The sequence below is a fragment of the Lepisosteus oculatus genome, chromosome 3 (genome assembly GCF_040954835.1).
Source record: "Lepisosteus oculatus isolate fLepOcu1 chromosome 3, fLepOcu1.hap2, whole genome shotgun sequence".
Lineage (NCBI taxonomy): Eukaryota > Metazoa > Chordata > Actinopteri > Semionotiformes > Lepisosteidae > Lepisosteus > Lepisosteus oculatus.
The window spans coordinates 26,402,948-26,428,021 of record NC_090698.1 but is presented as its reverse complement, the minus strand read 5'-3'; the positions used below and the strand labels follow the sequence as shown (position 1 = coordinate 26,428,021).

Here is a 25,074-nt window from a genome sequence, read left to right as displayed (position 1 = left end):
AACTGCAACTGAGTACATTTCTGCTCAAAAGAGGAACAGCATGAGACACACTGTCAGTAACAATGCAGCACAGAACACTCATCGTGCCAAGCCTTCTACTGATGTTTCTGATGAATGCATGTGATTGGGGATGCTGAGACAGATCCACACATTAAGAAATTGCTCAAAATCCAGTTTAAGACCATATTTTGCAGCTGGCGTGGTACCTAAAAGCACATGGAAACTGCCTTTTTTATAGTCCTAATATTAAAAATTACATACTGTACATAAGAAGCTATTTGGATCATAAAATACCTTAGATACAAAAAGGTCATTAATTAGTCCCATGCGATTCAAGCAAATATTTACTCTATAATGGTTTAACAGAGAATTTTAAAAGACATAAACGGGACTACTTCATTCCTTAATGTGAATTAATAAGTTAATAAAAATAGAGTTAATAACAGCAATATTAAATCATACCATGTTGATTGGATCTTGGAATGACCAGAGATGCTTTAGGCGATTTCCCTTCTGAATTAACTACAGAAACCTCTACAGTCCAGTCTTGATCTTTTTGCAACGAAATCATTTTATTTGTCCCATTAATCTGAAAGCTTCTGGATTCAACGTCTCTTCCTCTTATTAATTTTACTTCATATCCTATGATTTTGCCATTAATATCAGGAGGTTCCTGTAAAGAAAATAAACATGCCAAAATGATCACATAAAATGGTCACTAAGGGCTCTGTAATCAATGTTGGTGAATTTCATCTGTTTTTCAGCTTCTTTAATCTGCCTTTTTAATCTTTAATCTTCTTGACAATGGGAATTATATATTTTATTATTTAAATGTTCAACAGAATATGAAAAAGAAACATTTTGTAAAAACGTCAAGAATAAAGGAAGCAGTTCTTAGCACTTCAAAGAAAAAAGTTGTAAACATTTTTTACTACACAAAATCTCAAATGCCTGTATTGCAAGTGTACAGTTTAAAACATCCATTCCGATTATTTAAACATATTAAAGTGCTATAAGTGCTTTTCCAAACATTCACATTGAAGACTAAAAATTGTGCAGTGAAGATTAAGTCTTCTAGAGAACAAACTCTACATGATAATTGACACAACCAAGTCTAGGTGATAAAAGCAAAGCTCCATATTTTTGTTATATTTTAGTTATTTTATGTACCAACCTGTCTGTTTGGTCTGCTGCATTTTGTTGTCTGTGCCAGTTTAAATGTTGTCTGTATCAAATGTTTTTTGTCAAATTTATGTCTGTGAAAAATTTTACACTTTAAAAAAAAGTACTGCTATAAAAACATACATCAAGTGTAGGTCTGAAGTCTTGCAGGTTTTACAAATCACTTCTACGCAGTAACCTGAGAAGGCCATCTTTGGACATTTTCAATAAATAAGCGGTTCACATTCAGAAGCCAAGAAAGCCCAGAAAATGAATATTGGAACAACAAACTGAGAAGTTTTCATTTGGATTTTGGCAACTTTAGCATAACCTTGTGTCAGTGGAGATGAGAAGTGTAATGAATTTGTGCCTTTACCTTCCACATCAGCAGCACATCCCTCTGGTTTGTCTCATCACCAGGAAGGACAACTCTCCACAGATCAGGCTTTACAGAGGGTGCTGGGAAAGAAGGGTGAAAATACCAGAACACTTACAGAAATATATTGGCACGTACTGTAAGAATTAGATGCACAGTTTTATTACAATTTGAAGCAAATCTTTCATCTTAAAGCCTTGAACCTGCATCCAAACATGAAAACATGGTTGGAGGAACACTGACATGCATTTACCCAGTCAAACCTGTTTATGTATTCAAACCTGAAATAAAGTATTCAGCAGTCACTTCCAATTACTGTACAAAACACTGTTTTGTCAGCAACCAATATTTTCATGCATAATGGGGGGTAGACAGAGCTTAGTGGTACCATAATGGTTCCATTTCTGCATTAAGCAATCACTTTAGTAGCTTTTTATCTGCACTGCTGCCTAGACTGTAAAAAGGAAATCGCAAAGAAACAAGAGGTGACTGCTTCAATGGACCAAATTAAAGTTACTTAAAAGAACAAGAGAAATAAAATGAAGTGTCTGGGAAGTACATTTCTCATTTCCCAACTTATTTTTAAACCAACGTGCATAAAATGTAATTAACAGAATTGCTAAATTCTTTAACATTTTAACATTTTGCAGTCTACAATTAATGATCACAGGGAACCAAACTACTCTTTTCAGATTAAATATATCATTAGCTTTATAAAAGTTCTTGGCAAGTCTTTTTCATAAAGTTGCACTTGTTAAGAATTATATGCTTGCTCACTGACCTGTCTTATGTTAGTTGCAAGCAGGGGCAGAAAGTGGAAAGTACCCAGTGTCAGAACATCTTACACAGATTTTTTTATCCTGTGGGAGATGGCCTGAAATTTCCTTTAGACTAACACAAAGGGCATACACACTAAAACTGAAACAGACTATGGTTTGGTCGAACACAAAACCTCTTTTATGACCCCCATGATTAAAAGACCAAGAAAGTGAATTCTTCCTGCATACTATTCACAGTGAATTGCCTGCTGCTTTGTTTGTCGTGACAGCTAGGGAACACCTAACCAGAAGTGGCTGTGGGGACATGGGTGAGCGGTCTGCAGGAGAGAAAATCTCACCAGCTTCTGCAGTCATAGCCGTGACGTTTGGACTCCAGTCACTCCAGTAACCCCTGCCATCTTCTTTTCTACACCTCACCTGAACAGCATATTCAGTGAAAGGTTTAAGGGCTTGAAGTCGGAAAGACTCCATGTTACTGTTAGTATCATCCAAGGGAACCTGAAAAGAAAAAGTAATCAAATTTTTGTAGTAAAAAGTAGTAGTAAAATTGTCTTTGCTGTGTTTACTGTACTTCATAAGCAAAAAAGAATTTTAAGATCAGTAGCACTGTAACCAATTTTTAAAATGCTTCTTAAATTGAATTTACAGTCTGAAACAAGACTGGTGTGTGGACTGACTTTTTGGTATAAAAATATCGACAGCATCGATGCTATGCACACACTGAAATAGAGTTCTTTCATTTTGTGAGTCCTGTCTCATCTTCAAAGATTTCCTTATACATGTATTTATTATTATTTATTTATGGGACAGATAGCGCTGATTGGAAGAATGACTGTAGGAGTGTCTCCCTGTAACTGACAAGAGGACAGGCACTGAGTATGCCAGCTGGGCAAGCAGAAGATTTCCTGGCTGACTCAAGATCAATCAAGAAGCTTAGCTTTCAGTTTTTTGCAGAACCCCCCCCCCCACAAAATCAGTCCTGACTTTTTGAAGAGTGAAAAAGACCATGTACATTTTATTTTACCTCAGACCAGATATCAGATCCAATAGGACAATATCGAACGTTGTACATCATTTTCATGTACTCAGGGGGAAAAGGCTGGCTCCACTCAACTAACAATGTGTTAGGAAATGCCTCTTCAGAAGTGATTTTTATATTCTGAAGAGGTTGTGGTTTCACTGTCAGACAAAAACATTAAAATGACATCACAAAGTATCACAACAATTATATCTTAGAAAATATCTTCTCAAATCATAACTTGACTACACCCATAAATTCTCAGATAAACCAGATAATATTCAAATAGTCAAAAGACTATCACAAATTAAGTATTTTAAGTTGTGCCAAATGAAACAGTATCAATCATTTTAAGTCATTTAGAACTGTCAAGTTTTGCAAAAAAGTAAGAAAACCCAAAAATAACCACTGACCATCTAAACAGAAACTCCTATATGATTCAAGAGCTCATAACTACCACTCAAACAGTAAACAAGTGAAGAAAATATATTACAAATAAACAGGAGGTTAAGAACAATTGATCATAGCTAAGTGAAAATAATAAAAATAATACTCAAGAGCCATGCATGCTGCTTTTTTCAAAAGTGTGCCTGCCAAAGTTAAAAAAAGTAAATGCCTAACATCCAAATGGTGGGCAAGATCGTGACAGTGTTATTGGATCATACGGTGGTCCTTCAAAGATAACCCCATGCATCCATCCACTCACTTCTGTGCAGGGTCGAGTGGGGGTGCCAGAGCCTAGCTGGCAGGCAACAGATGCAAGGCGGGACACAGACTGGATAGCACCCTAGGAATTAAACCCAGGGCCCCGTTGAGGCAGCAATACTAAGCCCAGCATAGATAATTGTGGGAGTCAAAAGAAACACAAAAAAAAAACGTGTCGAGGTATCCTCAACAGTCTTTAGCTCCTTTTTTTTTAAACTGATCAGTACATACCAATATCCAATGGATCCTGACGTAGTTTGTCTGATTCAACCTTGCCAAGTCTGTTCTCCACCTCTACCCATATGGACACGTAAGTGAAAACTGGCATGACCTTGAAGTCCAGTTCACCATGGTTCTGTGTAGACTGACTACTGTACTTACTTGAAAATCTATCGAAAGAAAAGGAAAGCAGTTACTCCCCACCCAATAAAGTAAATATTAAAAAGTAAATCTTCCAAAAGGTTCTTTAATAACAGTTTTATACGGTCTAATGGTCTGTATAACCGTCTACTAAAGGTGTTCTATAATAACAGTCAAATACAGTAGCTCTTTGTTATAATTATAATTCAAGTTTATACAATATTTATAAATTATTTAGACCTGTTCACAGTACTCAAAATGTATGTTCAAAGGAAAAAGCTGAAAGAAGAAAACATACTTCTTAGCAACTAGAGTATAACTGGTGACCAAAATCGGGTCTCTGTTCCCAGGATCCCAGGAACACTGCATGAGAGGAGAAAGAGAACCTCCAGACTGCAACACTTGACAGGTCAGATTCTGGGGTTTTTCAGGAGGATCTACAAACATAAAGCAAAAATGTTAATTTAAATTCATTAAATTAATTTAAATGTCACACTTTATTTTCTACTGCACTGACAATGGAAGACTACAGAATCAACTAAAAAAAAAAACACATAATACTCCATTCAAAGAGATTAAGTCCCAAACTCATGGAAAAAAAGGTTCACACTAAGTTGGCACTGACACTGAGATGACAGCAAAACCCAAATTATTATCCATAGCTACAACTGCCTCAAGCACACATACTTGAGAAGTAAGCTAAGATAACAATCTAGCATAAATGCAAACACCAAAACATCATCTTCGGTAAAACGATTCAGCCTTTCCATAATACAGTACTGAATTTGCTGATCGTAGAAGAATGACATACTTACATCCAGTTTCAAAAAAAATTCCATAGACAACTTGTTCAATCTGTCCATGTGACAACACATTGCATGTTAAAGGTTTCTCCAGCTCCCTGGTAACATTCACAGTGATGCTGACAGCTGAGTTGTTTATTTTGGTATAATGATCTCGAGGAATGTTGTAATTTTTAAATCTCCAGAACACATCATCCGCTGTGGCCTGGGTTTTGAGCATGCCAGATTCAGAGAGGACACATGTGGCTGTGAAGTTCGTGTTCAGTTCAATAACTGGAGACTCCGGTACAATCTTTCCACAGCAAAAGTCATGCTGACCTGTAATTAATAATAACGAAGTAGGAAGCAAAAAACAGGTTGCTATCAGTACTGGTTCTTTCAAAACGGGAGACAGACACCACCACTTCACAGTATACTGCTTTATTAGGACATGTGTTGCAGTGAAGAGCACTGAGTATGGGAAGACATGTGGGCTTCATCAGTTAACACACTCTTGGACATGCCAGCGCCTGGGGCTCCACAGCAGCGCCCTGAAGGTGTATGCACGTCACATGGAGCAAACAATTGGTGTGCTAACGGTTGTGTACTAGCAGATTTCTGGTAAGAATCACACTACTTTAAAATAGTAGGGGGTAGCTCTTGCAGTAGCAGACTGTGTGCTTATGTAAAGAACAAAGGGCTGAGCTTCTGCTGTAAGGACATTACCAGGTGCCATCATTTGAAATTATCTTCAGCAGGGGAAGTGAATCAAGACAGCAGGAAGAAATGTGAAAAAGGCTAATTTTACAAATTCTTTTTACTTATCTGATTATTTATCAAAGAATATTTAGAAATGTCACTTAACAATGAGTTACCTAAGAAACATGCCAAACGTTTTTCTCTAATGTGTTTTTACATCTTAATCTGCAATGGGGAGGCAATCGTGAGCTGTTGCTGAAATTTTAACTCTCGTCCACTTAGTCTGAAGTACAAAATCAGCTTCTGCAAGGATAGAGGGTAGGATTCTGTGTATAGAAGCACTGATACTGGATTCGAATCCATTCTCTTGTTCTGAGTATTTGTGCTGGTGAAAATACAGCTAATGATTACTACTGAAACCCCCCTAAAACTCTATAGCTTCCTAATGACTTAATCTACCTGGAAAAATAATTACATTTTGCGTAAGACGCATACTGTAACAGATGAAAACGATTTTTCTACTACAGTATACTTCAGTCAATACAAAAGACCAGAGCTCTTGCAATGAGTGCAGTAAAGTGATCACACCCGAGCTATGGCACTGAGAAACCTAACTGATAACTGTTTAATGTCTCGATGTAATACGATCACTGGCAAGGAAAGAAGGCAGCTCCTGCCGCTTTGGAACCGAAGTGGGGTTTGTTTAAAAATAACATTTGACTGCCGGAGCCAGATGGGCACTTTCTCACCTTTGCCAATGCAACAGTTACCAGAAGCACCGTCCTGGGAGAAAGCAACCCGACTGACGCAACAGACAGGGGCCCACAAGGCCCATCTCACTCGGCAACAAAGAAAACTGCCGCAGGAAGGAGGGACTACTTTCTTCATGGGTGTTGTGTGAGTGCCGCATTTAAAACCGTCGATAATCAGAGCAGGTAGCTCGTTTAGGGAAATCAAAATAGCTCACTAACACTTATGCTATAGTGTGTGTGTGTGGGGGGGGGGTCTCCGCCCACTCAAACAGGAACATGTTTGACTGCATGGGTGCTGAAGAAAACAGGTTTCTGACCCTGGACACTATAACAATTAGTGAAAGCGTAGTGCACCACCTCATACAGATATGAGTGGAAAGAGGCTTAGGGACAACTTCAGAGTGTGCACACCTCTGTGGGACAGTCCCAGAACACTCAAAGTCAGTCTTTTAGCTGGGATTGGGTGCCAGAATGAGACTCGGATCAAGGTTCAACTAACAAGTGTGGTGCAGAGTCCCTGTCACCAATGAGAATAATGTATGCAAACCAACGTCAAGACAATAGCTCATGTGCTTCTTTGACAGGGTGACTATCTTACCCTAAAATCCTGTGAGTCAAGACGAGATTTTAAAACAAAAAATAGAGACGTCATAATACGGTATATGTGCATAAACTAGGTACTGCTCTTGTGAGTGATGAAATCATATTGCTGCTTCATTCCTATGCACATAATTAAATGGCCATAAGTCATTAAAGAATCACCTTTGAAGTCCAGTGTTAACCTTTACCCACACAAGGGAGGGGTCTTTTGAGACCACCCGGCTATGCTAACAACAATGAAGGACAAAAAGTGTTTATAAACCCATTTCCAGGCAGGAACAGGTCAGGAAGTTTGAAAACAAAATTTGAACAGTTTATAAGCTCTTACTTGGAACACCTCACCTTTCAGTTTAGGTCTATTTTTAAAGTTGCACATTAACCATAGACCAGCTTGTACGCTCGCGTTAGAAGACAAATGATAGTGCTGAAAATAATAACAGATCTTGGTATGCCACATATTAACTTTAATTTCTTTTAAAAAGACATTTCCTCCCATTACAAAACAGGAACAACTTCATTTTGTTTCCAAAGTTTTTGCTGCATGAGCATCAGTGCACCCTTCCTAACAAATGGCAGTTTTATATCAGTTTAGGTCAGAACAAAGAACTTTTTTAAAGGACAAAATGCATATTTTTTCATTCATTCAGCAAAAATACCTAATTAATATAGCATACATGAAAACCATATTAAAATGTTGGACTTACTGGCAGCAGGAGGAGCAGCAGGAGCCAAGAAGAGCAGCAGAACCATTATTTGGGAAAATTCCATCCTGAATGAGGTCGACGATATCTCTGAAAACAAATATATACAGTTGAGTACATTTTTACCTAAAACTTTCCAGTCAGTAAAACAGCTGTAGCAAATTTCTAACCTAGTTTATTCCGAGAATAATTCTGCAAAATAAAACAAACTTTGTGATTTATACTGCTTAAACAATGCCCTTGAATTACCCCCATTTCTGGGAAGAGGGCTTGATTCCAAGAAAGACCTGAATTCCTGTAAGCGTTTTCAGTCTCTACAAATTCCCATACATAGCTGAAAAGCTTGCCCACCACGAAGAATGTGCTCTTACAATAATGCGTAACAGTCAAAAGCCTGACATATAATGACTTGGGATAATAAAAAAAATCTTGCTAGGAGCCAACTCGATTTTCTTATGAGACACAATAAGAGAAAAGCACTCAAACAGGTCATGGAAGTTTTTCTTTTGCATCAATTCCTGTTTTGTAGACAACACATTTAGAAAACGAGCTATTCGTTTATCTTATTCATATTCATTCAAAACAAGTTGCTGAGCTTTTTAGGCAGGAAAATACACCATTCTGTATGTACAACATTAGAAATGGCGACTGCCTCCAAATGAAACCGCAATTCACTAAATCCACGTTGCAATAATGAAGTTGTTACTCAATGTTAAATACAGTAGTTCAATAGTTTACATCAAAGAAAATGTTAGATCATTAGCGATATATTCAAAAGTAAAACTACAAGTCATTAAACTACCATATTTTCTTTCACAGTATTTGAGGGGGAGGGTGTTTCATCCATATTGGCTAAACTTTTTTTTTATTAAACACAGTAACATTTCCAGGGACCTCTTCCTAATGATTCTATGCCTGGAATAGACAGGAACAGGGGTGATTTTCTTCACACTGTGAAACACTAATCCCACTAATATTTTGACACTACTGTGACTCTATCATAGGGTAACCAGACTGTATTTCAAACGTAAGAGCCTTATTACTTTTATCAACTGTAGATAATCTTGATCTTGTAAGACATTTCCAGTCTCAGTAAACTTTATGTTTTACAAGAATATACAAATTAGTATTTCTATAGCCTTTTCACTTCCTTTTGCAAGGCAAAGTTCATCATGCACAGTTACATTTTTAACACCTGTCCAATTACCAAGGATAATTAGTCAGACAGATGATTTTTTAAACATTTTTACAACACAAAGTTTTAAGGACCTACAAAATACACAATTTACAACTACAGAAACACCCAACTGAATATTAAACTTAATTCAATAGTTAGCTGTCCTTTCACTTTTAAAATGTACAACGCCACCCATATTTAACCACCAATAATAAGTGCACATAACTGAAATGTCTTTGATAAAGTTGACTGTTACAAATATACAATGACTACTTTAATTATACTGCCCTTGCATAGAATTGACTTACTTTACTGATGCTTACTTTTTTGCTGGAACTAGCTTAATAAATCTAGGTTGTACATGTACAAGCTTTTAAAATTCAGTCCAAATCAATAAACTGACTGGGGGCTGGGTTCCAATGGAAGCTAAGCAGAAAACTAGCTTTTAACTCAAACCAAAAATAAGAAGGTGTTTTTTTTGCCATGCTGTGGTAGCATCTCTAAATCGTGTAAATAAGTATTTCACTTGTACTGGAAATGCTATCTTTGGCAGATCTTTGCTTTTTTGAGATAAGCTCTTATCTGATACAAGTGTGGCAACTATAGCTTTACTGTATATGCACTCTACAAATATTTTCACAGCTATGCACTAGCAGCATTACACAGATATACAACACTAATTATATGCAGTAGCTGCATACATGTACAGAATCCACTGGAATGTTAATAATCATACATCATAAAACTGTCAAATTTTAAAATGACATGCATTAAAATATTAAATGGAAACTTTAAACAACTGTTCTTCATGCTTATAAAATAATGCAGATACATATATTTAGTATGATTACTGTAGAAAACATCTTTAGCTGTACTAAACATTTTTTGTGAACTTTAGAGTTTCCAGGGTACTTGAGCAAGTAAACCTGAGGCAGTGAAGTGTTAGATTTCCTTTCCCTTTACCCATTTATATGGTGTAGTCTGTTATTTAGATCTCAAAATTTTAAAGAATGTTATGTTTTGATCTTTCTTACAAAAAGGGAAAAGCACAATTGTCGACATGGTTTGAATTATAAAAAGAGCAATAAAAAGTTGCATTTCAAGCAGTGCACTGTTTCCCATGACTCTGAAATTTAATGCTGCAAAGTACTTGTCTTAACTCGATGTGCATCCGAGACGGGTTACCTCTGTGATACAACAGTCTATTACAGGTGGGATGTGGTTCTTTTCAAGTTGAACAGTGCATCACATTACAATACTTGCTTATAAGCGGAAACGTACTTCTAAAGTTAACAGTTTCAGCACCAGATGAAGAATCTTTTGAACTACAGCAACATGCCGACTGCAGAACCTGCACACAAGCATATCAAAATACAGTGCGGTGGTGGTTAGCACCACTGACGCATGTATTATTGTATTCCTTCCTTTGCATGAAAACAATATGCAGATTAATGGAAGAAAGTTTTGAAATAAAGATGTTCTAAGTGACTTTATCGAAGTGTGTACTCAGCTTATCCGTCAGAACATTCGGGTTATCTGCAGCTGAAGGATGGCTTTTGTTAAAATATTAAAAATAATGTTTTGATCAAATGTATCCCACGTAAGGTTCTGTTTTGTGGTTTGTCTGATGCCTAAACAATCTTCGTAAAGAAAACAAATCCTCTTTTTTGTTTAACTCCAGCATTCAATCTCCTATGAAGCCTTAAGCAATACCGTACAGAAATTTAGAAAGTTTGCCACTTCTATGCTGACAACACTGATGTGGTAAACGGTTCTAACTTCCCTGTACATAATGTACATATACACATACAAAGCAATGGCTTTAAGAACATAAGAACAGGAAATGTGTTACAAAGGTGAGGAAGCCATTGGGGTCATCTTGCTTGTTTGCTTGCTCTTAATGATCGAAAGATTACATCAAGCTCTATTTTAAGAATCATGCATTCCTGAAACCATGTGGCTACACCGAGATGGTTTCTGCAACACTATGGATATCCAGTAACCTTCATTTAAGAGTGCATGCACTCCATCAGGTGCTAGACAAATATGCAATTAGTCACATACTTGACAAAACAGATGTGACAAAACACAGTTGAAGCTAGCAACAGGAACACAGATCCTGCATAGAACTCCAGCAGCTACTGCACAGAAGTTTTTTTTTTCTCCCCTGGAAGAGACAGCTCTGTAAAGATGAAGATTGAAGTTCTAAATATGAGTACTCAGACAAGGTAGACATTTTAAAGATATGTCAATTGCACTTTTCACACTGTCAAAGACTTTTCAAGGGCTGGTGATAGCCAGCAGCCATATCACCCTGGAACTCACAACTGGCAACCCACTGAAGCTAAGCAGGTGTGAGCCTGGTCAGTACCTGGATGGGAGACCACCTGGGAAAAACTAAGGTTGCTGCTGGAAGAGGCGTTAGTGGGGCCAGCAGGGGGCGCTAACCCTGCGGCTCATGTGGGTCCTAATGCCCCAGTGTAGTGACGGGGACACTATACTGTAAACAGGCGCCGTCCTTCGGATGAGACGTAAAACCGAGGTCATTAAAAATCCCAGGGTGTTTCTCGAAAAGAGTAGGGGTGTACCCCGGCATCCTGGCCAAATTTCCCATTGGCCTTTATCAATCATGGCCTCCTTACAATCCCCCGCTTAATTACTCTGCTCTCCTCCCCACTGATAGCTGATGTGTGGTGAGTGTTCTGGCGCACTATGGCTGCCGTCGCATCATCCAGGTGGATGCAGGTGGATGCTGCACATTGGTGGTGGTGGAGGGGAGTCCCCATTACCTGTAAAGCGCTTTGAGTGGAGTGTCCAGTGTAAGCTTATTACCAGTTTTTCACAACCATAAATCACAACTTCTGTGCTGTTAGTGGCCAACAGATTCATACTTCTACACGTTGTCCCATGCTGAGGATTATAGATATTTTTGGTGTTCTTGATTATGTTTCTTTTCTAACTAAAACACTTTTAAAGTAAATGGAGTCCTCCCAGAAGGGCGGTGAATTTGTACAGCACTAATTTAGTAATTCCTTTTTAACTTTGACAAACTGACAGAACACTGGCTTCTTGTAAATGGTAGTTTACTCTCCTGGCAAGGAGAGTTGCCAGTTAAAACTTTTCAGTGAAACTGAAGTTCTTCAGTACACACTATTTTCAGTGCACAAGGTTTACCATTTAGGACCGCTGAAGGTTAACTGACACCTACCAGTTAGATGCCCAAGGGAAGATTCCAAATAGTTACTGTGTGAAGTCACCTGATACAATGAGAGCCCACCTGGGGTATCTCACATCCCTAAGATTCCCAGACTACAAGCACCTGGGGTCTCTCTGTGTGAGAGACCAGCAACGGGAGGCAAGAAAAGGTCAAAAACAGACGTCTACCACGGGTAAGCCCAGCTCACCCCGATAACCTCACCACTAATAGTAAAAAAAGAAACTGAGAAACGAGAAAACGAGATGGCTGTGCAAGCATAAATGAAAAAGGAGACACTTCTGTATCTCTGATAAATCTGTCCAGCCTGAGTGCATTCAAAAATGAAAATGAATGCTTTGAATGCTTCAAATCAACAATGAATTTAATAACCTCCTGGAATCTGTAACTTGATTTAGGTCCTTAAAACACTCGTTCTGTTTTTCTGTAGATTAGAGAACGTTCTGGGAATTATGCATTTTTAAATACCCTATTTCATTAGGAAACATCTTTATTTTTCATTGCTATTGTTATTATTTCTCCATGATTACTGCACCTGGGTCTGGTCTTTTTGCATTTATACCCTGCATTATTTAAAAAATATAAAGGCATGAGCTTCTGAACTGCTAAACATTGCGGTTAAACCACTAAACAGCAGCCAGCAGATGTCAGGGAAATACACATGCAAAATTAACTAAGCACAGCAGCTTACTAACCACGACTTCCACACATTTTTAATTTTTTGTGGCTACTCAAGTTTTTATTTTTAACAAAGGTTCCATTTCTTGTAAAACCCCACCCAATCCTATCATTTCAATACTTTTTTTCATGTTACATCATGATACTTTGTTGGGTAACTTTCATGTATACCTTTTCAGAAGTCTATGCCCCCCCCTCAAAAAAAAAATTAAACTGACTTTAAAATTAACTTGGCTTACATTACACTACTACTGTAGGATATTGTGGTCCAATAACTCAAAATACTTCTTTATTTTACCTGAAAAGTTCTGTCACTTATAGTAATACAACAAAATTAACACATAGCACACTGTGATCAGGGGCAAAACAGTTTTAAAACCTGCAATTTGCTCAATCAGACTGAATGCTAAAGTAAACACCAAACCAAAATTAAGGTCTAGGGCCAAAAAATATAAGGTCAAGTTCTACATTTCAAGTCTGAGCCTGTTTTACAATGTCAAGGATTTTAGCACAATAGAGTCACAACCTAAGAGGGCTAGAGTGAGAGAAGACGGTCACACACACAAAATGTTACCTACAGGGTATACCACAGTTCTTCAACTTCCTTTCCTGCATTGACTCAAGTCTCACTCTTTACTAAGTATGAAGGAGGCGCGGCTGTCGAGAGCTGCGGAAATCGCTACACTACACACAAAAGATTGATGAGAAAAGGATGGGAGAAATGAAAATAGCTCTTATTTCCTGTTAAACACATGCCATTTCAGCTTTGCTGCTGGTGTGCCAGATATGACTTCACAGGTCAGTCCAAATCCCTTAAATGGTACAGGTATTTCATCTACAGAAACTAGGTTTTCATTTGCCTTCAGCAATGTCAGAAGCACCTCAGATGAGTTACTGTGCAACAGATTATCAAAGCAAAAACTTAATGCTTAGGTTGACTGTTACACTTCAAGAATCTAAACACAACCTTTGGAAAGCTCATGTAAGGAATTACACGAATTACTGAACCTGCTTATTGAAAGATTCCTTCTTCAAACACCTCACAGAAAAACTTGATTGCGATTACAGTAATCGTACCTCTTCTATGTAACTGCCATTCAATGGTGCAGTCTATTACTGATAATAATAACCGAAGGTGCTGGAGAAAAGGAACAGCTTATATTATTGTTGTCCCATAGTACAACAACAGTGTGAAGCTAATACTTACTGACCACCTATGATAAGTATTTGATCATGCAGGAAAATAATCTAGGAAAGGGACTTTAGGACTTTCTCAGTGGCAGGAAACAAGATTGGCTTGGTACATATTGCAACTGCAAACTGGTGAAACCCACAGAAGATTAAATTTAATACCACAAACTAGTATACTCATAATAATGTCAACTGAAGGCCACTAGATAAGAAAAATAAGATGGGACTGGAGGACAAGATGAACCATCCAAAGAAACAAATATAAACAAAATTAAAAACATTAAAAATGCAGCTAAACCAATGTTAGTGGTATTTTTTAGTACACTGAACCCAAAGTAAAGACAGCTTTAATGTATCATTTGCTCTATGGCGTCAGATATTCTACATTCTAAAGCATGACGCAAGCAGTCGTAATAGTTTGTCACAAGTTCCCGGATAAATTTGAATTCCCCTTATTTATCATTATATGTTTTTATGTATACGTTTATTGTAACTGTAGGAAAAAGGCAAACAAATGGAAACACCTATCTAAGGACTCCTAATAGAGAGCTGGGCACTACATGTGGCCAATTTGGCCTGTATGTGCTGAGGCAGACTCTATCAGTGTCTATGATTCTGCAGAAGGGATGCAGATTTTGCAATTGCAATTTTTTGAAAATCAATCAACTCTTGCTTGGCCGACGGTGGTGGTAAATGGCCGTCTCAGGCAGCGTTTCAGAATATCCCATAAGTGTTCGGGTGCAGATCTGGTGACTGAGAGAGCAAGGACATTTAGAGAACATCAGTATCTTTCTCATCTAACCACTGGATGAACACATGCGCTCCGTGAATGGGTGCATAGTCACCCTGGCAGAAAGCCCTCCAAGCCAGAAAAAGAAAAAGCTGCAGCATGAGGGGAAGATGATCATTCACTGCCATTAAGCAGCAATTAGCACTGACCTTGCCCTTTAAGGGAATGAGTGCACCCAAACCATTACAGAAAAATGGGACCACAACATTACAGAACCACTAGAACCCTTCACTGTTGGAACCAAGCACTTGGGGCTGGTGAGTTCCTTAGGTAGGCACCACATATGCACTTGTCTGTTTGTCGAGAACAGAAGTAATGGTGAAGGATGATTCAACTTTATCACATTTCTCCACTGTAGTCCGCTGCCTGAGTTCTTTATACCACAGCAATTGCTAATGTGTATTGTCAGTTGTAATGACCAACCTGACTATACTATACTATCCTGCTTTATGGAGTTCACAGTGGACAGTTTTTGATTAAACTGGCTACTCACCCCCCAAGTTGATAATGGCAGTCAACTGTCTTTTTTGCTGGTATTTCGAATTAAAGCACAGATACCACGATCATGAAATATGTGCTTCCACTCAGTGTTGCCCTTTGCTGTTGTCAGTACAGAACTCTGAGGGAAAGAACTCACCTCAAATTAGACACTGCGGTGCGTGAAACAACTGCAAATTGACCTGTCTTGGTCACTGAAGCTCCAGCCAACTATGCCCTGAAAATCACCCTTCAGTCCGAGTCGCTGGGGTCTCCTCTTGCAGCCATGCCAGCCAGAATTATTGGCAACCAGGTCTGTCCATTACTTTTATACAGGACTCAAGGCATGCTGGGATGTTATTTGGTAAACTAATGCATGAGCAGCACCTGTGTGGTAGTCCTTGCTTTCAACATGCACACATTTTTGTCCGCTACCTGTACCTCGCACTCAACCGCACCTCCACCTCCACCAACGATAACGGAAAACTACTGTACCTCAAAAAAAAATCTTCAGCTCGTTCCAGTGAACAAGCCGTGGGTGAATTTGAATAGCACGTTTAGAAGGGAGGGTGAAGGGTAAATTAATTAACTGGTACAAACATTCACTATGAGTAATTCATCTTCTAGGATGTGAAATCTGCATCCAAACCTCAATCAGATATAAACAGCCCTTTTCTAAGTACTAGCATAATTTATCTGTCTTCAGATATTTATCCATCACTATTTCAATATGATCTAAAGCAATATGCTTTCATTACTCAGATCTGTGATAAAAGATCTGTAAAAAAAGCTACATAAACAGTACATTACTGGGTAAAAATATTCAAGAGCTCGCATAAAAAAATGAACAAAACTGACAAAGAATCTGAAAGGATATTGTTCGTATAGCTACTCTCACTCCAATGTTGTTACACTCCAATGCAAAAAGTAGCAAAGTTCAGAGATCGTGCAAAAAGGAGACATGCTTCATTGGATATTTACTTTTAAATGAATGTCGAGCATTTTTGCCAAATTTTCTATGCGTAAAAGGTGAAGTGTTTTTCATTAGAAATTCTGGATCAGGTGTTTTCAAACAGATTTAGATTCTTTTTAAAAGACTAGGTAAAAATCTGTCATAAATCATAAATGCAGAGATTTTCAAATCACTTTAGTTAAGCTTTTATTTGGTTATAAACTACATTCAGTGCATTATTTAAGAATATATGAATATATTAAAAACGATCTATTATCATGACATTCTTTTAGGCATTTAAAAAAAGAAAATGCATATTAACTCGCCCAAGAGTACACAGAGAATTTCCCTAAAAGATCTGTTGTAAAATATTGATGTTGCAAAGTTGCAACACATCGTGACCTTTCAGCCTGCTGCTGCATGTACAGACTAATGCACTTCTTCAACATAACACATGAAAAGCACTCATTTAAACACAAAAATACTGCATTACTACATGTTAGTTAAAGAAGAACTTGCAGACCATATACTGACATGGAGTGAGTGCTGGGTTAATATCACAAATGATACTTTCAGGCAGTGTAATATACACCTACTTTTTAGCTGGTACAACTGAGAATGCACATATATCAATATCAGAAAGCATGGTAGACTATGATGTTGCAAAAGATGATTAATCCCTCTTTGTAAATGATATGCCAAGAGGTTACAACACTAAAGTGTTCAATAAACCAGTTTTTCGTCACCTGAAGATGAGCCGAAGTTTATCCAGAAAACAGATGGAACAAGCTACCAGTAAGGGCAGAATTCTGATCAGTACAACAAACGAGCAGTTTGTTCATACAGAAGTTCATATACATTTCATCACACAAACTATCAATAATTTGCTACACTTTGAAATTGTTTAAGTAACCCATGGTTTGCATAATGAGAATGTTGATTCAATTAAAAAAACGACCGACTAAATTGTAATTGAGGGATCTAAACGATTCTGCAATATGACTTTTTAACATTTTAACACACTCTCTAGTGGAATGCAAAACAATTACAACAATATTGTCAATATTAAGAACTATAAAACCTGTTAATTATGATTAGGCAATATTTCACGAAGTGTGTTATTAAAGCTTTCATTTACAGTCAAAGATTTCATTGCTTTCTCAGAGTCCTCCGGACTAACTTTGCTGTGACTCATAAAGGTGTTTGGTCACTGGGTTTATACACTATAAAACACACGTAATAGGGAACACAAGTGTACTGGTTCGACACATTTTTAAGTGAAGCCCCAAGATATATACAGCAGTTTAACGAGTATTCCACATAAATTACAAGGCTGTGACATGATTTTCCAGAAACAGAATTCAGCACTTTCCACAACATGTCCAAGCACTCTCAACTCTTCACTGCTTCCCCATATTATGTAGGAGAGGTGTCAACATAAAATCACTTTCCTACTCAAGCAGAATTAACCATATTTTGTTATCAGTAGATTCTTATCACCTGAACTCAATAAAGAACAGCTGCTTAAATTGAAATTTCTTACCATTGTATCTTGCTATTTCTGCAATGCACAGATCTTCTTAGATTGCTTTAGTGGCTGCAGCAGAGTCTCCTATCCCACCCAGCTAAAATTCAACAAGGTTAAATTGTTCCAGAGTGATTGATGCTGATTACAAAGAGCAACAGGCCAGGTGGTGCTCTGTGTAGTTCTGCACTAGTAACCCCACATGATTTTAATGTTTCACCTCAAATCAGAACCCTCTTCTCTAATTAGGCAGATGCTAATCAACAGGCATTGCTGTAAACTATGTCAATGACATATAATTCTTATCTTCTATAATGTGCAGCGTTACAGCACTGCAGAAATGTGACATAAAGCTGATCACTCTGTGACTCTCAGATTACATTTTGTTCCTCTGTGTACAGTATCTGGATTAGCTGTACATCAAGCTACATGCATATTTTTTCTAAATACACTTCACTAATTCAAGTGGAACAGTTTAAATACTGAACAGCATTCACCAAATACCAAACACTAAATGTCTAAACTTTTAATGATCACTTTAGGTTTATTGGGAGTCAACGAGCAAAAGTCAACTACAATTTGCAACCCAGCATTAACTGCAAGACAGAAAACATCAGCAGCATCTGAAAATAAGGAACTGCAATACAGTATGTGCTGATTTGGGGAAATGGGCTCTAGATATTTATAGTAAAGAGAATGATTAACAACAAGAAATGAAGCTGGAATGTTTCAGAATTTAGTATACTGCAAAAAAAAAGCAACTCAGTGAACTGACCATTCACAAAAGGCCTGAAAATAAAACAAACAAAAGGGGTTTAATGTTAAAAGTTCAATATCTAATCTCCAAAAGCAGAAACAGGTTAGATGGGAAAGGCAGTGACATTGACAAAAAATGTCACAAAATGTGTCACCAAAACTGATCAAAACAATATGACTAAAGATGATTATCATAAAAGAAAAACAAGAGGCAAAAACTCTATCGACATCCAAAAACAAACAAATTCTAGGTTTTCCAAATAATGTCAATAACCCATTGAATTCCAAAGATGCCTGAAGGCAAAACCACCTGCATACAACACTGATGAGCTGGAAAAGAGTGACTTTGGGAACACTAAGAAATTTCCTGTCTTAAATCAAATATATACCCTGAGACAATAGTAAACAGTCAGTGTTAAGGTTAATCTATACATGTTTTGTTAAAGTTAGTCTTTACCCATTTTTCCCCCAGTCAGAACCATCTGCAATATTCTTTGCTTCTTTAAAAACTCCAATTCCTATTCCATCATTTTAACAACACTGACCATCACTGAACATCTGGATAAGATACAGTACTTAAATCAAACTATTTCAGTAGCTCAAACTTAGGAGTAACTTTCAAATTGTTTGAAACTGATGTTCTGATTACCTGAAAGTTTTCAATTAGGTTTAGGTTGCAATAGCTTTTCAATTGAAATTATAAGTCAAAACTGTGTCAGGTTGTTTGAAAAAAGCATTTTCACTTCCAGGTATTAAGTCTGATAAACTATAAATTGGGAAACCTGAAGAATTAACTTTAAAATAGAGCACAATTTTAAAAATGAATGTAGAATTTATTGTAGAATGTAGAATGTTAAAAGATTTTTTTAACTTCAAGTGGTATTTTGCACACTGTTTTAATATTATTTTTTTATTTAGTCCAAATAAATAAAGCAAACATTTAGTAATAAAAAAGATTAAAAGACTGAACTATGTATGTAAATTGTTTCTCGTCATCTGTATTCTGCAAAAGACAACTGATTGCTCCTAATGCAAGAATACAAATACTACAGTATAACAGTACAGACCTCTTTCTCAATTATGCAATAAAATAATTAGATTAACTTTCATCAAAGCACAAAATGCAACCTTCTATGAAATTTGTTAGCTGGAAAGTTGAAAAATAGTAACACAATCAAAAATGGCAAATTAACCCTACTGCGACACTTAGGAGAAAATGATATCTGGGCATGTTTTTGAGGGGTTATCAAGTAGCTTTTATAATCATGCTGCGTATTGCTATGCACCATCTGAATAAACTCTAAACAAGACACAACAAAACATTCACATGCACCTAATGCAGACCATGGGTGCAAGGTTCCTCAGGTTTCTCATTTCATACTATTTTGTATTAAGGGTGACATGATAATATAGAGAGATTTTAATTTTCCACAATTTAATTGAGATATTGCAATTAGGAATACCAATGCTGAAATTGATATTGCTCATCAGAATCACTTTACTTGCACAAGGTGTAGTAGGTGGTGAGTTACTGTAGGTGCAAAAACATAGAAACAACTGATTATACATATACACTTTACTGAATGAACATGCACAGGTTCACAGTTATATGCACACTACAACACGTATTCTAGTGTTCTGGTTAAGAAGCTATCCAGATGCCAGGAGGCTTTGGTTTTGAATGCCTGGTAGTTTTGGTTTTGAGTTTGTTTTTTTCTTTGGGGGGGAGGGGTTAAATGATCTTAACCCAGTTTGTTAGGGCAACAACTAGAAAATACTAAGAAAGACACAGTTTTTTGACCTAGTGGTTTCAAATAACCAAGGTGGAATCAAGAGAGTATCTGCGGAGATTAAATTGCTAAAGGTGGAGCGGAGAAGGCGAGCTTTTCTTAAAAAAATGTTATAAGCTCAAAACAAATTAACTTTAAATGAGATCTGTCCAAGTTGGTGGGTAAAAGAAGAGACTGAGAAGCAAATCAGAAGGAAGAGAGTTTGCGACAGAATTTGCAAAAAGACCCCAAATTCAAACAAAAAAAAGACTGCATTGAGCTGCAACACAGCTACTGAGAAAGGATATTTCAGCAACAAATAAGACAAACCAGTTTTCTACATTAAGAAAACTTGATAAGTTGAAGTATTTAGTCTACAACATGGGATTAATAACTGAAGAAAAAAATGGAAGACATGCTAAATTAACATTTTTGCAGGTTTTTACAATATCTGATATCAATAACATGTCCCTTGATATAGGAGTAGCTCCATCAGTATTGGGCATTTGTAGCATAATTGATACCAGGTATGTACAGGAGCTAAGGTATCATAAAGGTAACAAATTGCATTTGCTTAGCTGTATGTAAGGAAAAAAAGGAATGTTATTCATAGATCCTTAAGGCCAACTTTTCAACACTCAATGCAGATGGGAGTGGCACCAATAGACTGGAGAATTGCAACTGTTTACAAAGAGGGGCACAAAAACAAACCAATAAACTAATCAAGCTGTTTCATTTCTGTAACAGGTCCTAATGTTGTGCCACACAATGCTTAAGTATAGAGAGAAAATAAGTATTTATAACAATTAAAACACAGCTGACCTTGGTCACCATACTACATAAAAGACATGACATGGTCACAGAGGACTTCCATATACAAACATGATAAAGAACCAGCCTTTCATTTCATTCTAGTACAGAAGAGACTGACAGGTCATTTGATTCAAGTAGGTAAAATTTCAAGGACAGATTTAACCCAGAGTGCTATTTTAGTCTCAGGTAATCTAAAAAAAACTAATTTAGAATGAGTAATAGGAAGCCCTTCTGTACACAAAAGGTTGTAGGTGTATCCAACAGGTGGAGGCACAGACATCGAGAGCCTTCAAGAAAGCAGATGGATGATGTTTAATACCCTTCTAGCTAAACTAAAACCACATCACCAAAAAGAGTAAGGCTTAGGCTATAAATGAGAAAACTTTTTCTTGTGTGCTTATACTGTATATTGGCCTACAAGTTTTGCAAATTTCCATCATTTCATTGATTGCTTAGATTATGGAAAAATATAATGTAGCCATTGCAATCAGTGAATTGTACAACGATGTATATAATACAATCATATCTCCAACAAAATCTGCTGTTACTTATAAAAGTGAATTAATTAGTCTTAATCCAGTGAGATTCAGTTATTGGAGAATTTATAATCTGTGACCATCAATGCACAGAAATACAGTAGGAAATCCTACACACAGTGAACATTGTTGTCAAATATCATTCATGTCTCATCTTTTTACTATAACACAAAACGATGATACTGTATGTAGCGCTCTGAAAATTAAGACATCAGTTAATTAGGGAGGTGACGTTAAATCAAATCTTTCTTACCTATTTCTGTGATAACATTCACAAATCTTTCGTAGAGAGTGGCAAACGGTTTTGTTCCAGCATTTGTCAGGAAGTACTAATACTTTCCTCTATTACTATGTGATCGTGAAAAAATGAGATTTTTTCAGGATAATGTTGATGATAAATATTTAACTATATACCGTATGTTATTTTCTGTTTGTTGTATTATTCGATGCACCAGAAACAACTCCGCAAATCAATGAAAACAGTGGAACAAAATATTAGCTTTATTAGCTTTGAAAGAAGCATCTATATTTGATTTATCGTACTACTCGCTTCGAAAAGTTGTTTTTAAAGTGTTAATGAAGTTCGAGACGGCATTATGTTAACTCAATTTTGGAAAACCTACGTTAGACCAGTAGTTCAAAGGCTCTTGAACTCGAAGACAGCCCCCGTTGCAACATGTTTAGAAGATGAAGACAAAGCTGGAAAAACTCATTTTACAATTTCAGCCGCGTACAGGTACAGGACGCCTGCTACAGGGCTTTACTGGGGACCCTTAATAAATCCCCGACTGCTTCTCCCCTCAACAAAACTGTGTCCGGGGCCAACGGAAAAACACGGCCCGCTGCCCGGGTACCCCTGGAGCATTTACTGTAAGACAGGGCTAGCAACCAGTTTTACATTTTGCAATAAGACGAGGCCTAATGGCAAACTTGAATTACGGATAGCTTCTTGTCATGTAACCCCGCTTCGACCAGCTCTTCGAGGAATTAGCTTACGATTTTAACTAAACGATTAGATCCTTCGATCTAATTATATGACAGCGATTTCAGGGATGAGAACTGAAATACATGGATATCTAAAACGAGGATTATTATGCAGAGCGCTTGTGAGCTGAATTTCCAACTTTCGTTTTCACTGTCCTCTACTTTGTGCGAAGTTTTCAACTATGTGTCAGTATATTGGGAGGAAAAAAGCCAAATGCAAAATTAAATCACCCTGCTAACAATCAAGAATAAAGGTATAACGCACTTTAATGCAAATTGTAATTCGCAACATATCTCCATTTAACGTCACATCCGATAACAAGCGCCCGACCTCAAGTCTCTAATCATGAGCTAACGTACCGATTTATTCACACTTTAAAGAAAAAGAAACACTTACAGGCTTAGGACGGAGAAAAGCAAGCCTTAAATCCTCACGAATATTTCCGTATAGAACGTTTTTAAGATCATTTTTTTTTGTCATGAGCGGTCGCACACAGACCGACAATCTTGTCTCCCAAAGAGCCACATCAGGTTAGAGGGATGAAAGCCAGCTCTCTCGCTCTGAACTCTCGGCTTTCCGCCGCGGCCTCTGATTCGCCAGCACTGCCGCCCATCAAGGGTTCCGCACGCTGCCGTGTGCGACAGTTCCCGTTACTCTCCGCCTGTTTTCCCTGAAACATCGCACATATTCATGGATTCGGGATCAGGTTTTCATTTGTCGTCCTGATTTGTGAGGGCTTTGGCGGAGAGCTGTTCTGCGAAGAGTTAAATGATTTCGCTGAAGTTTGCAAACTTCATTTAAACGGAAAATGTTCCAAAGAAAAGTAGCTGTTGATTAATTGTTCACTTGGCTATTTAAAGAAAAAAAGCGATTTGTTGCAAAACCTATTAGAAATGACTGTAACCGGAGTATGTAAAAGATGGGAGGAGGTGCAGTATGTTTTGCACAAGTCTCCCCGTGTATTCCTGTAATAGATTTTGTTAGTGTTTTTTACATTCGAAAGAACATAAAAGGTTACAAACCAGTGGAGGCCTCATCATGTTTCTTTGGTGGTACGTTTGGTACAGTACAGTAGGTACCTAGTTTAGTGACTCAGATGGAGTTTCTCCGTTTCTTGAAGCAGGGTTTGGGCGGAAACCCCCTTGCTGGAAGTCTGTTCCTGACACCCACCACCCTTTGTATAAAGTACCACTTTTTTTCTCAGTTTTTTTTCTTCTTCTGGAAATTAGTTCAGTTGCCTCATTACTAACCCTGTAGCTGCACTTTAGTTGACCCTTTCTATAATCCTGAGGATTTGACTCCTTTAATGTGTCTGTATATGGCAGTCATCTGAATCCTTCATGGTTGCTCATCTTTTGATCCAGTGTGGATCACTTTGCATTAATCAATATTCCCTTTGAAACTGCCAATCCAAGATGTTGTCAAAGTCTTTTTGTAATTCCTTTAGCACAGTTTTCCCTTTGCCAATATCTCTGGTTTTGTTTTAACCAAAAGTTTAAGGTGATCTAATTGTCAAACAATTATTTGTGGAATACTCTTTTCTATTTTGTCTTTTGTCATTAAAAAAACTTCTTATTATAAAAAAACAATACCAAATACAAAGGGTTTCTTTTAAATTAATATCAGAACAGGACATTGCGACTATACTTATATTAACCCTGTTAATGTTGCAAGTTTTATTAATAGAGTTTTCAGTTATTTAGTTTCCTAAAAATAGAAGATTCTTCATGTACAAATAATCAGGATGTGAACACTCCTACCATTGTTTAATACACTTGCTGTGTACTTTCAAGCAAACAGTTACTGTAATCCAGTTACAAATCATTCCTTTTTTTCTCACTGGACATTATTTCAAGGAATTCCACATCCACGGAGAGGAAGAGCTATTCTTGATGTTTTTCAGCTTGTAAAACACCATCAATCTTGAAATTTCAAACAAATTATTAATCTTAAAAAATCAAACTACCAGATATGGAAACACTATCTTTGTGTTGTTTAACACATTTTCAGAGTACCCAGACACAACTCATCTCATTACAGTCCAAGTCCTAAAGTCGTTTACAGGAGTACTTTTTAGCTTGATGACTTCTTCAGCACTTTTCTCTTATTCAATTCTCTAATGTTCTTTTTTAATACATATATGTTTGATTTATGAAGATTTGTGTCTAGAAGATCTTAAAAGTGCTTGAGTTGAGTCTGAGGTTAGAGGACTTCAGATGATGGAAGGAGTGAAAACATTGGGCCCATACGATTCATGTTAGAGAAAACCTGTGATAAG

The 25,074-nt window shown here is 37.2% G+C and overlaps 1 protein-coding gene across 1 annotated transcript in view; it reads right to left on the bottom strand.

The window, feature by feature from the left end:
- The window catches only part of il6st (interleukin 6 cytokine family signal transduce), a 34,522-nt gene extending 11,097 nt beyond the window's left edge, over nucleotides 1–23,425 (bottom strand). The window contains exons 1-9 of the mRNA XM_015337629.2: nucleotides 23,193–23,425; nucleotides 7,937–8,023; nucleotides 5,215–5,520; nucleotides 4,698–4,836; nucleotides 4,271–4,428; nucleotides 3,341–3,495; nucleotides 2,655–2,814; nucleotides 1,538–1,620; nucleotides 463–673 (exon numbers count right to left, since the gene is read on the bottom strand). Coding sequence (XP_015193115.2) covers nucleotides 463–673; nucleotides 1,538–1,620; nucleotides 2,655–2,814; nucleotides 3,341–3,495; nucleotides 4,271–4,428; nucleotides 4,698–4,836; nucleotides 5,215–5,520; nucleotides 7,937–8,000 — 1,276 coding nt within the window. The 5' untranslated portion in view covers nucleotides 8,001–8,023; nucleotides 23,193–23,425. The remainder of the gene's footprint in view (nucleotides 1–462; nucleotides 674–1,537; nucleotides 1,621–2,654; nucleotides 2,815–3,340; nucleotides 3,496–4,270; nucleotides 4,429–4,697; nucleotides 4,837–5,214; nucleotides 5,521–7,936; nucleotides 8,024–23,192) is intronic.
- Nucleotides 23,426–25,074: the final 1,649 nt, after the last annotated feature.